This window comes from Adelges cooleyi, unplaced genomic scaffold, assembly GCF_023614345.1.
Source record: "Adelges cooleyi isolate 19-005CV unplaced genomic scaffold, UGA_ACOO_1.1 ACOO_flye_CR_arks_rails_tigmint_CR_PRNA_9, whole genome shotgun sequence".
NCBI classification, from domain to species: domain Eukaryota; kingdom Metazoa; phylum Arthropoda; class Insecta; order Hemiptera; family Adelgidae; genus Adelges; species Adelges cooleyi.
In genome coordinates this window covers 8,206,111-8,219,914 of record NW_026096579.1, presented here as the reverse complement: position 1 = coordinate 8,219,914, position 13,804 = coordinate 8,206,111, and the positions used below count along the sequence as shown (strand labels likewise).

The 13,804-nt window shown below is 28.2% G+C and overlaps 1 protein-coding gene across 30 annotated transcripts in view; it reads right to left on the bottom strand.

The window, feature by feature from the left end:
* Window positions 1-8,760, bottom strand: part of LOC126846703 (probable cyclin-dependent serine/threonine-protein kinase DDB_G0292550) — a 28,571-nt gene extending 19,811 nt beyond the window's left edge. For 25 of the 30 annotated variants that reach the window (XM_050586443.1, XM_050586448.1, XM_050586458.1 and 22 more), the window contains exons 1-7: window positions 8,589-8,760; window positions 7,263-7,337; window positions 6,983-7,060; window positions 6,730-6,783; window positions 6,427-6,492; window positions 5,103-5,180; window positions 4,846-4,923 (exon numbers count right to left, since the gene is read on the bottom strand). In XM_050586443.1, coding sequence (XP_050442400.1) covers window positions 4,846-4,923; window positions 5,103-5,180; window positions 6,427-6,492; window positions 6,730-6,783; window positions 6,983-7,060; window positions 7,263-7,337; window positions 8,589-8,646 — 487 coding nt within the window. In that variant the 5' untranslated portion in view covers window positions 8,647-8,760. Of the gene's footprint in view, window positions 1-2,452; window positions 2,519-2,578; window positions 2,699-2,758; window positions 2,840-2,984; window positions 3,042-3,132; window positions 3,169-3,250; window positions 3,296-4,399; window positions 4,466-4,596; window positions 4,663-4,845; window positions 4,924-5,102; window positions 5,181-6,426; window positions 6,493-6,729; window positions 6,784-6,982; window positions 7,061-7,262; window positions 7,338-8,588 lie in introns of all 30 variants that reach the window. The other 5 variants (XM_050586459.1, XM_050586472.1, XM_050586476.1 and 2 more) reach the window with 4 other exon arrangements.
* Between the last annotated feature and the right edge of the window lie 5,044 nt (window positions 8,761-13,804).

The following is a 13,804-nucleotide window of genomic DNA, read 5'->3' as shown; positions in this document are numbered from 1 at the left end:
ATTTATAGTGACCAGTTGATAATCTAACTTAAACAGATCCCCTCAAAATACATACTTTATAAACAAATAAAAGAAATATTATAATAGTTTTTTGTATTAATATTTTATTACACTTGTATATTGTAAAAAATACATTGTAAATACTCATCAATAAACGTCATTAGTATTTTTATTTAAAAATAAATCACGTAAATATCATTAAATGTATACTGGGATTGTCCTATTTGGTCCATTAGTCCATTATATTATTATTATTCTGTTATTTTAAAATTTTAAAAATTATGATTTTTTGAAGAGATTTTTAGCATCGTCTAAGCTAAGGTCATACTCAATTTATTATTGATTTTTGGTACGATAAACTATAATAATTAATAGCGGGGTAGACACGGAAACAACAACCGAGGAGGTAGGGGAAGAATCCGGAAGACAAGGGGACAGTAGAAATTCCCCCCCATCACACTCACGTCCGGTTAGGCAAAAGAGACACCGATATACCGATCGGTATAATATGTCAGTGGATTTTAAGAAGAATTAGTAAGGTTGTTTTGTATATATTTTATTTTTTCTGTAATAACCAAAAAGTATGATTAACAAGTTACAAAACTATATTTTGTATAATTTATTTTTAATTCTCTATCCATATATATATACATATATTTTTTTTCCAAGGGAAAAAGTGTTTTATATTAGGCAATTTACTTGTAGGGTAATACCCAACGCCTGTCGCATCGGGTAACATAAGCTATATTTATTATCAATAATTAAGTCTTTGACCAGTTGTCAATATGAATGTTTTTAATCATCTGTTGTGCTAAACCTACCACAGACAAGATCTATGCTCCAAAATAATAGCTCTTAATTCTTTTATATCATAGAATCCTTCTATTTGGTTACCATTAAACGTAATTTATTTTTCTAGAAGTGCAATACACTCAACTGTTTATGAGATTTAATAGGCTGCAAAATCTTTCCAGGAGTCTACAGAGGAAACGTAAATGGATGCGATTACCAGACTGTTTTCACGTGAGGAGAGCAAGCAAAGAATTAATAACTTATGATTTTTGTTGATAATAAGTGCATTTTGTGGTTTTTCACAGTGTTAATGCGTCAGTTTTATTGAAAATAATTGTGATATTACAATTTATAATTTTTTAGAGTTTTAGAAAATACGTATGATAAAATATATGCTAGATATTTATAATATATTGCAGTTATTGCTCTTGTTTCCTGTCTTAGCTCGCTGTTCTTGCGGTCCACCTAACAAATATAATAATAATTTAGATTGTACAGCTGACAATGATGTAATATGTTTTACTTAAATCGACTCACTATTATTGGCGCTGGCACCCATTCCGGAAGCATCTAAACGTGGTTCAGTATTTGCCCCTGGAAAAATATTAATTTAGTCTGAATTGTTTGACTTGCATTCGCAGTTTGAAATAATCATTTAAAGTTATTAAAAAACTATTTCTATTATAAATCCAGTCATCTTTAAACGGCGCAAGTAGTGTTGCTTTCGGATAGCCTAGTTACTCAGACAATACTATTGATAATGATATTTTATTTATGATATATATTGACTTACTAATATTGCTGGTGTCACTAATTTCGTAACTATTCCTTGGCGGATCACTGTTGGTCCCTAAAAAAAACATGTCGTCATTAATTCTGACATGTTTGTCTTGGTTTTGCAGTTTCAAATAATGTTTGAAAGTATTTATTATTTGAGTCATCTCCAGTGGTGCAAGTAGTAGTATTTGTAGATTTCCTAATTATATAGTATTAACTATACTATTAGCAATGATATAATATATACATGCACTTACTACTATTACGGAAAGGGTGGTTTAGCCAAGGTTGACCTATAACAACAGATAACATGATCAATAAATAATAGTTAAATTATTTTTAGCTTCAATGAGACCTAACCTATCTCTTTAACCGTATAATCAATATCACCAAAAGTTAGTAGTAAAAATTAGTAGACGATCTAAGGTATGCCCATGAAAACAGTATTAATTTAGTCTGACTTGTTTGACTTACTTTCACAGCTTGAAATAATCTTTGAATGTTATTAAAAATCGATTTCTATTATAATTCCTTATGCATACGGATAACCTAATTATTCAGACTATACTATTGGTAATGATAATATAATACTTACTATTATAGACAGACGGGTGGATTGGCCTAGGAGGTTGAACTATATCAACAGTTAACATAAACAATAAAAAATAGTTAAATTTTTCTTAGCATTAATGTGAAGCTGGGTATCTCTTTAACCGTATAACTATTATCGATAAGTGTTAGGCCTAGGTCTTTGAAATACAGATCGAATCCTAAAGGTACTTAATATGACCCAATTTGAAAATGGAGCAAGTGGTAATGTTTGCTAAAACCTTATTTTTTCAGACTATACTATTGCAATGATATAATATATACATCGACTTACTATTGTTAACAAAGCCACCAAATCCTGATCCGTAGTACGCATTAGTTGACTGTGCATTGTTTCTCGCTGAAAACAATATAATTTAGGTTTGATTGATTTGATTTGCATTTGCTGTTTGAAACATACCTGGAAAGTTACTACCTGGATTAACTCTATTTATGTAATTAACGTAGTCTGGATCATTTGTTCCATGCACTGGTAATGGCGGTCCGTTGTGCCAACCTGTTGACGTTCTATAGTTTCCCGCTGAAAACGATATCAATTAGGTCTGAGTGATTTGCCTTGCTTTAGCAGTTTAAAACATACTTGGAAAATTAGGATTAATAGTATTCATAGGACTATTCCAGAGTTCACCAGATGGTCCGAGTGGTGGTGGTTGCGGATTTCCTAATTATTCAAACTATACTATTAATAATGATATTTTTTTTTTTTAAGTGTATATCATATTTTGAGAGGCAGGCCAAAAAAGAGTATCATGATCTCTCCTCCTCCTTCTCGAATGATACAATATGAATTATATACATCGACTTACTATTAATGTTGGCGCCACCCATTCCGTAACTATTTGTAGGCTGTTCTGCGCTAGTCCCTGAAAAAATATAAGTGGTAATGTTTGCGAATAACTAATTATTCAGAGTATAATATTGGCAATGATATACTATATGTACACATAGACTTACCACTAGTGCGGAAAGGGTGATGTGGCCAAGGTTGACCTATATCAACAGATAACATAGACAAGAAATTATAGTTTAGTTATTCTTAGCTTCGATGCGAGCTGAGTATCTCTTAACATACTTGGCATGTAGACAGATGGTCCAACTGGTGGTAATTGCGGATTTCCTAATTATTCAGACTATGTTATTAATCAGGATATTTTTTTTTAGGCGTAACGCGTATTTTAAGAGGCAGGCCAAAAAAACGATAGGTGGATGGATTGCGTCAAGATCTGGAGGGATTAGAAGTAATGGATTGGGAGCAAAGAAACCAGGATCGTGATTATTGAAAGATAGTGACAGTAGCAGCCCAACTCGCCCAACAAACGGATCGTTCGTGACTATTCTATTAATAACGCTATAATATTAATTATCTACATCGACTTACTATCAGACTATATCGATACCACCAGTTACGTATATATAAAAAGGCTGTACAGTGTTTGCCCCCGAAAAAGTATGAATTTAGTTTGACTTGTTTGACGTGCAATCGCAGTTTGAAATAGTCTATGAATGTCATTAAAAATCTATTTATATTATTATCCCAGTCTTCTTAAAATGGCGCAAGTTGTGATTATATGCTTTGTTTATGTAAAAAAAGATCAGGTTTTAATATTATCACAAAAATAATTTATTTAATAATAATAAATTGAAATGTTTAAATAAAATTCGGCCGGCTTCCTACATAACTTATAGTAAAGTAACCAATGAACTCGAACCTCTTTTTTGCATTTTTCAAGTAAAAAAAAAATCCGGTTTTAATATTGAAAAAAATTACAAAATTTCATTATTTAATTACAATAAACTGAAATGTTTAAATAAAAGTCGGCTTCCTACATAGCATATAGTAAAGTAGCAAGGAACTCGAGTTCCTTTACAGATATAAAATTGGACATAAGATGATGTAGTCGACATTTTGGTCTAATAAAATCCAAAATGGCTTTTACTCATAGAAAAATTGTTTTAAATTAAAAATAATACTTTTACAAATTACTGTTAAATTTATTGCATGGTCTAAATTTATTAAAACCTCTTACATATTAAAAATGTCCCATACAAATCTTCCTAACAACAGAATGCATACTATCCCCTAACTATTTGTACCTCGTCTCTCAGCGTGGAACAGTATTTTATTAGATATGAAATTTATGAATTATAATCCTTACTTCTGGTCCCCTTATCAATCGCAACTATAACTATTGGGAATGAAATAATATATACAACTACTTACTATGAATTTCGGGTCCAAAAACTCCAGGTTGGTAGTAAACATTTATAAGCAGTGGACTCTTTCCCCCTGAAAAAATATTAATTTAGTTTAAGTTGTTTGACTTGATTTCACAGTTTAAATTTAGTAATGATGTATTCTGATATTCTAAATATTCAGACATTACTATTAGGAATGATATAATATAAACATCGACTTACTATTATTGCCGGTGCCATAAACTCCAGATAGGTAGTAAATCTTAATATGCGGTGCTTGGTCTCTACCTGAAAAAAATATTAATTTAGTCTAACTTGTTATACTTGATTTCAAAGTTTAAATAATTTTTATTAGTTATTAAATATCAATACATATTATTTTCCCAGTCTTCTCCTTATGGTGCAAGTAGTGGATATCCTAATTATTTAGCCATTACTATTGTGTATGATAAAATATATACATAGACTTACTATTTTCGCCACGCAAATCAAATTCGAAAATGTTTTCCTCAACTCCGTAAGTATTCGTAGGTGATTCAGTTTTTGCCCCTGAAAAAATATTAATTTACTCTACTTGTTGGTTTGCTTGCAAATTTTAAAATAAACTTGAACATTTATTAAGAACATTATCAATAGTATTATTCCAGTGCTTTCTAAATGGCGCAAGTGAATAACCTAATCATTCAGACTGCACTATTGGTATTGATATAAAATGTACATTAACTCACCACTATTATTCAAAGGGTCTTGGCGTTGGCTATATTCGTTTTCACCAGCGATGTAAAAATCCAAAGGCGGTGGTCTCCCTGAAAATAATATTAATTTAGTTTAAAATGTTTAACTTACTTTAGCTGTCTTAGACACAAATATTAAGACATTTTTCAAAAATAATGTTTTTATATAATATTTGAGCTGGTTTCTAATTTGTGTGTGATATTTATTTAACATAACACTAGTATGGAAAATCTAGTTCCTAGTGAAACTAGTCAAGTAGATAACCAGTTTTGAGTAGGGACCAGTCAAAATTTTCAGCAAAATTGTCTTAAATTAAATAACTGTATGTTTTATGCATGGGTCAACTATTCTAAATGTTTGTGTATCATCAAAATATCAGATGTAACATGAAACTCTGATAACACTGTTAACAACCATGGGCAAAATGAATTACAAAATCATTAATTGATTACAAAGGGATTATAGATTACTCTCAAAACGGAAATTATATTTATATCAGTATATAAGTATATAATATATATCAGTATATCATATCAGTATTAGATCCTCAGTTTATGGACTATTTTTTTTCTCCCAAATGAAATATTTTATAAAACTTTCATAAAGCATTTCAAAAAAATGAATTTCATAAAAATTATAGAACCATAATTGTAATGTAGGTGTACTGCCTCTAAATGTTTGATAAACTAAATAAAACATCCACAGATTGTTACAGTATTATAAATTATTACCTCAACCGTTCATTACTATCATAAATTAATGTTTTTAAGAACAATTTGATTTGAACAATTGAAATCCCCATGCGTGTTAATAATGGTGTTCAAAAACTTCAATCTTCTACAATATGGTTAAAGTAAAAAAAAAATGTAAAAATCGAATATTTACCTCAATACATTCATTAGACTAATAACTTAATAAATTGATTAATTTTGGTTTTCCTTTAATTAGTATTTCAAAATAGTTGTTTTCCATTAATGGTCGAAAGTTTTAAAATCTTAAATAATATCTATACATATCTCCTTAAAAACAGATTGCATGCAGTCCCCTTAAAATTGACCAGTTATTATGGAAAATTTGTTTTCGTATACAAAACCGTATTAAAAGTAAACAAAAATAACTGTGTTGATATTATAATGTAAAAAAACGTATGGAAGATGAGTCATAGATAATTCTCATATATTATGAACTTTTTGTAGCTCGTGTCACAGCATGGAAATTATTTTATTAAATTAAAAAATTAATATTTAATATCCCTACTTCTGATCTCCCTATCACTCGCAACTAAACTTTTGGAATATAATATATACATCGACTTACTATTATTTTCGGGGCCATCAACTCCACATGGGCAGTAAATATGAATATGCGGTGGACGGTTTTCCCCTGAAAAAATATTAATTTAGTTTAAATTGTTTGACTTGGTTTCACAGTTCAAAATATCTATATAGGTTATTAAAAATCTATTTATATTATTATTTCAGTCTTTTCCTTATTTATAGTGCTTGTGGACATCCTAATTATTTAGACTTTACTATTTGGATATATATATATATATATATATATATATATATATATATATATATATATATATATATATATATATATATATATACGACTTACTATTAGTAACTCCAGATTTGTAGTAAATATTAATATGCGGTGGACGGTCACTGCCTGAAAATAATATTATTTTAGTCTACTTGTTATACTTGATTTCACAGTTTAAAAAATCTATTACTATAACTTATGTTATTAAAAATCTATTTATATTATTATTCTAGTCTTCTCCTAATTGTGCAAGTAGTGGTGCTTGTGGATCTCTAATTATTCAGACTTTACTATTGGATATGATATAATATATACATCGACTTACTATTTTTGTCACGCAAATCAAATTCGAAAATGTTATCCTCAATTCCGTAAGTATTCGTAGGTGATTCAGTTTTTGCCACTGAAAAAATATTAATTTACTCTGACTTGTTGGTTTGCTTGCAAATTTTAAAATACACTTGAAAATGTATTAAAAACATGATTAATAAAACATGATACTATTATTCCAGTCTTTTCTAAATGGCGCAGGTGGTAATGTTTTTCAATAACCTATTCATTCAGACTGCACTATTGGTAATGATATAATATGTACATTAACTTACCACTATTATTGTCAGGGCCATTGGCCATGTTAACATGATGGTTACCATCGATTTCAATATTAATAGAGTTTCTCCCTGAAAACAATATTAATTTAGTCTAAAATGTTTGACTTGCTTTCGCTGATTTGGAATCAATATTTTAAGACATTTTTTTTTTAAATTACACTTCAAAAAATAGTAGAATTAGTTCCTAACTTGCGTGTGATATAGCTATTCTATTAAGAATAATTTGCTGAGAACTTTGACTTCCAACCAATTTTGGATTATTACTTATTAAGTTTTTAAGTTCAAATTCTAAGATGGGAGGTGGAGTGCGGCAGAGTAATGCGTGCAGATAAAAATAACTATCTACCGCATTCCACCTTTCATCCTACCTTTTAACTTTTATTAACTTATAAAGTAATAATCCAAAATTGGTTGTCGACCATTAACTCTTGGATTTTTTTTTTTTTAATTTAATTTAGTAAAATAGTCAAGTGCAATAAATAACGTTTGGCTTGTAGCGCAATTGTAAAATAATTAATTGAAAAAAAATAGCTTAAATTATTGCCTAGAACAAAAGTTATTTCATTTGCCTTAACTTTGTGGGGCACCCTGTAAAAAAACTAAATCATTTATTTGTGTTATACCATTTAATAATTAGAATTATAAAAATAGTTAACGTTTTCTACGACTATTTCGTTTATATTTGGTTAATCGTTTTTATTTATACTATCCCTAGTAAATAATTAAAGTAATGAAATATTAAAATTCAATTTAAATGAAATAATGTAATATGTACTATTTTTATATCTTTACTACAGATAATCACAAGTGTTGCTAGTGTATTATACTATACATAATTCACAAAACAAATAATGCAAGTTGGACATATAATTTTTTTTTTTTTTAAATAAATTAAAATACTTTTTTAACATGTTAAGATTGATATGGAGAAGTTAAAACCGTGCAAAAAATGTATTCAACAGAATTAATTCAATTGGTTATTCTTTTTTAAAAATATTTTAATTTATTGTTTTGATAGTATTATACGAATTATAACTATAATAATGAAAATAAGAAAAAAATAAGAATATTTAAAAATATAATCAAGAAAGTTGTCTGCAATCCATCATTGGTATGCTACTATGAGTTCTTCACTTACGCCTAATCTATAATTTTAGCTAACACTAAATTTATGTGACATAAAATTATTCTAATAACTTTTTAAAAATAGATGATGTGGCAATCTCTTTTCGAATGAATTCAACATTTAGAAAGGAATTAACTTTATTTACATATACAAAGTTTTAAATTCGGTAGAACGCGTCATGACTTATATATTACCTTGGCAAAACCCCATCGTAGCTGACAACAGAATAATACTAAATAATAAGATCTTCATGATTATAATTTTGGACCTATTTAGTACAACGCCAAATACTTAATAGAAAAGTAAATTGAATGATAAGTAATATAACTTGTAAGAACCACAATAAACTGAATTCTATAGCTTCAAATTAAGAAGTACCATATTTTCTTGGTGGCACGTCCGAGCTGAAGTAAATAAATGTAAGAATATTTTGTACGTATACAACTGTATAAATATGAGATATCGCAAGTATTCGCTATATTGTTTTAATAACATGTTGTCTGACTAACTGAGAAAATAAAATTGATTATTTGTTTTATTTTATGTAAATATTAGTAGCCTATATTGTTGTGTCTAAGTTTTTAATGTTCGTAACAAATTCAAAAATTCATATATTTTCATAAACAGAATTAACACTGTTTTTTTATAATTTAAAGCGACTGGCCTTTTAATAATTATGAAAAAAATTTACAAATTTCATAGGTCTTCTAGGTATTTGATTAACTTGGAAAATAAAATTGATTACTTTTTTTATTTGATGCAAAGTTATAGCCTATACGATTGTACCTACTTTGATGTACCATTGTTCAAATATAAATCAATGTGTGTACAAAGCTATAGTAACAGCTATAGTCGGTGGCAACTGGTTTATATCTATGAAGATTTTGGGTAAAGAAGAAGGCTAAATATATTTTTATTAGAGCTATGAGATATTTATTCCAATATAAATCTAGCTAAAGTAGTAATATAAAAGTAATCAGTAGAGTAAGGTTGAGAAGGCCAGTAATTGAGAGATTCTTCAAACATGTACTTGTTATGCAAGACAGGTATCTCACCAAAACTGGTCTAATACACAGTGTGTACCTAATTAATATTTCCCGAAATTTTTAATTTTTGCAATTTAGTTTCTTTCTGTCTCTGTTTAGCTAAATTTAGAATTTTTCTCAGAAATAATATACTTTTTTACAATGTAAGGAAAATATAAAAATTCTGATTACAGTTTAATCTTATACGTTTTAAGTATTGTGTATACAATTTATACATATTTAATGTTATTGATTTGTGATGCATGCTAAGAAATCATTTTTATAAAGTAGGTAAAACTATTAAAAATTTAATAATTTAGTATACCAACAGGAAAATATAAATCTACAGCCTACATTGAAACATATACGCCCAGTTATGCCAATTTTTTCTGTTCAAAGTCATCCTAGTTCACATTTTGCAAACGTCGGTAGTATGAAAAAATAAAAAGAATCACATAATATGACATAACTGTGAACTCGTATACAATGTGTGGAAATACCACGGGGCTTTTTGGCCAATGTTACCCAAAGTTTCAAAAAAAAAAAAATACTATTTGTAATACTATACATTAGTTGTTTAATTATAATTTCTACTCAAATGTTATGCTAAACTGTACATTATGCCGAAGTGTATTATACAATAAATAAATACATAAAGTTATTAACAACAGGTGAAATGGACATAATGTTGTCTCCAACCTGTTTAGTTATTTGATTTTTAATTAAGTAAATAAAGGAATTGTAATTTATATTTTTTTCGAGTTACAGCATATTTGCTTAGCAGGGCAGTGTCCGTCTCAATTTATGGATATAAATTAAACTTACTGTATTTACAAAATTATAAGTCAAACAAATAAACAGGATGGCGATCAAATTATGTCAATTTCATCTGTTATGATTACCCTATTATACTTGTTTATTGTAAAATAGACGTCCGAAGGCATAATGCACAGTGTAACACAAAATTTGAGTGATAACAAGAGATGCATTACTATTCATCTAAAAGTTGTTTATAAATAACAAATTAATTTTTGACTGAACAGAAACAAACATAGCAATGAACGCTGACAAACCAAAAAAAAACATCATAAACCATTTTCCCTCAAAGGAGTGGAAGCTTTTTAGTTAGTTATCTTGTTTAGGTAAAGTTTTAATATTTGAGGCCTAAAAATTAGACCCAAGATAGATCTTATATGAGCCTATGACTATACCATTTTCTCAAAAACCTGCAGTTAAACTTTATTTGTATTAAGGAAAAACCAAAAAAAGGGGAAATTTACACTTTGACCGTAGTCAATTTCTAGGTTGCTATGTGTGAGTGAATCATCAGCCAACAGGTAATGAAAATATTTTCATTATATTGTTAATTACAATATATGGGTAACTATGGGTGTATATTTAATTATAAACAGACGATCAACCCTAATCGTATTCACTTTAATACTAAAAATACAATATTATGCATATTATTGAAATCGATATATATCTATATATACACTAAGGTGTATATTTGAAAGTGATTCTATCTAAATACAATTATAATGATCCATCTAAATTTAATCAGTTTTTACATGTTATTTGATTTCTACCTAAAAAGTTAACGATACATTTTGTATTGTTTGATATTGCAGACTTTAGACAAATAACTGTTAGCAAATAACATTTTTTAATTTTTGCGTTATAAAAACTGTTGTATTTTACAAAAATAATTTTTATAGACTTGTTGTAAATGAACCAAAACAAATATTTTTTCAAATACGTATATCTTGTATTTTACTTAAATCTTCTGTTTGCACAAAAGCTAACATTTATACACATTTTATTATTATATAACACAATAAAACAAATGGGCTAAATAAAAAACCAGGCAAACGTTGATAAAAAATGATGTTATATTTTTATACAACATTTGTATTTGCTACAGTATTTATAACAATATGGTATTATCGTGCAAACAAATTCAAATGTTCAAAAACAAATAATAAAACACAATTTTATTTATATATGTATACATTTTGTATAGTTTGATAGCGAAGACTTTAGCCAAAAGACAAATACCAGCTGTTAGCATCTGTTGGCAAAAGTTTTGTATATTTGAATTTGTTTGCATGATAGTACCATTTTGTTGCAAATATTATATGGAAAATAAATCAGATATTAATATTAAAGCAAATGTTTTTTCACCTACCTATATCTTTTACTCTGGTTAACACATGTTTTATTATTGTGTTCATATTTGCCGATAAGGTATTGTTTGTAAATTTTGTGTCTACGCACTATTGATATTATAATCATAAATAATGCAATAAAGCAATGAGGGTCCCTTAAAAAAGAGTTAAATATTTTAAAACATAAAAGTATATGATACCTACAGGTGTCATTAAGAGGATGTTATAGCCTTTCGTAAAAACGTGTTTATGGAAAAGCGAGTAGCGTAATTTATCTTCCATCCAAATCAGAATACCAATCTATAGCTTTAATTTTAGTTTGGTCACATTTAACGTTCCTAATTTTATGATGTATTAAACTATTTATTACTATTGTTTTATTACCAATTTTTAATGTTGTTATAAATGTATTCACATTTGAATCATTTATTGATATTATTATTGAAATATTTATTATCTTTGTTAATTGAGATATTGTACTTGTGCCATGGGGGCAATTATTTATTTATTATTATTATTACTATTATATATTAAGCAGTTTACTTGTAGGGTAATACCCAACGCCTGACACATCGGGAGCATTAGCTATGTTTATTATCCATAAACCAGTCTTTGACCAGCCGTCAATAGAAATGTGTCTTAAATTGTCAATAATTCAAATTTTTAAACTTAAAAAATTAAAATAAATGGGTTTTTAATCACCTGTTGTGTGACCCCTACTACGGACAATATCTATGTTCCAAAATAAGAGTTCCTAATTCGTTTGTTCGAGTGAATCTTTTTATTTGTTTACCATTAGGTGTAATTTATTTTTCTGGAAGTGCAATACGCTCAGCTGTTTATGAGATTCAATAGACTGCTTTCCAGGAGTCTCCAGTAGAAACGTGATTGCATGCGATTACCAGACTGTGGTTAAAGAATACCAAAAGAAGTATGATTACGTGAGGAAAGCAATTAAACAAACAATATGTTACTTGTCACAGTGTGTATGGATTAGTTTTATTTGAAATATTTGTGTTATTATAACTTATATTTTTTCTTATAGTTTTAGAAAACAAGTATGATAAAATAATTCAATATTTATGATATTACACAATTGTTTTCTGTCTCAGGTGGCTGTTCTTGTGTATCACCTAACAAATAATTGACTTATTCAGATTATACTATTGATTATGATATCATTTATATTATATGTACGATGACTTACTTCTATTGCGGAAGCGGCGGTTTGGCCAACGTTCACCTACATTAACAGATAACATGACCAATAAATTGTAATTCAATTATTTTTAGCTTCAATGCAGAGCTGAGCATCTCTTTAACCGTATAAACAATATCGACAAATCTTAGTAATAAAAATTAGTAGACGATCTATGGTATCCCCCTGAAAATAATATTAATTAAGTCTGACAGATTTAACCTGCTTTGAAAGTTATTAAAAATCGATTTACATTATACTTTCTGTCTTCTTCAAATGGCGCAAGTAGTGGTACTTGCGGATATCCCACTTATTCATACTATACTATTGATAATTTTATAATATTTATTATATACATCGACTTACTATCATTATCGTTGCCACTAATTCCGTTAATATAAAAAGGCGTTTCAGTGTCTGCCGCTGAAAGGATATTAATTTAGTCTAACTTGTTTAACATGCTTTCACAGTTTGAAATAATCATAGAAAGTTATTGAAAATCTCTTTCTATTATAATTCCACTCATCTTCAAAAGTTGAAATTAGTGGTGCTTATTATATTATAGTTGAGTATTTGCATTAACGACCGATTGCTTCGTTGGCGTTTGGTCGTTGGTATGTCAGCTCAAACAGCTGATCTTTTTTTTACTACTATTCCTCTTTTATTTTATTATTTTTAACTCATAATTGTTTACTGCATACATAATAGGGATTCCCGACAATTTTATTATTCCTTGTAATTAAACCACCCTTGTGACATACTCCAAGAGGTCTATTACAAAAAGATATAATTTTTATTATATACAACGACTTACATCTATTGCGGAAGCGGGGGTTAGGCTGACGTTGACCTATATCAACAGATAACATGACCAATAAATAATAGTTAAATTATGTTTAAGCTTCAATGCAGAGCTGAGAATCTCTTTGACCGTATAAACAATATCGACAAATGTTAAGTTTATAAATTACAGATCGTATACAAAAGGTACTAATATGACAAATTTTTACTATATACAT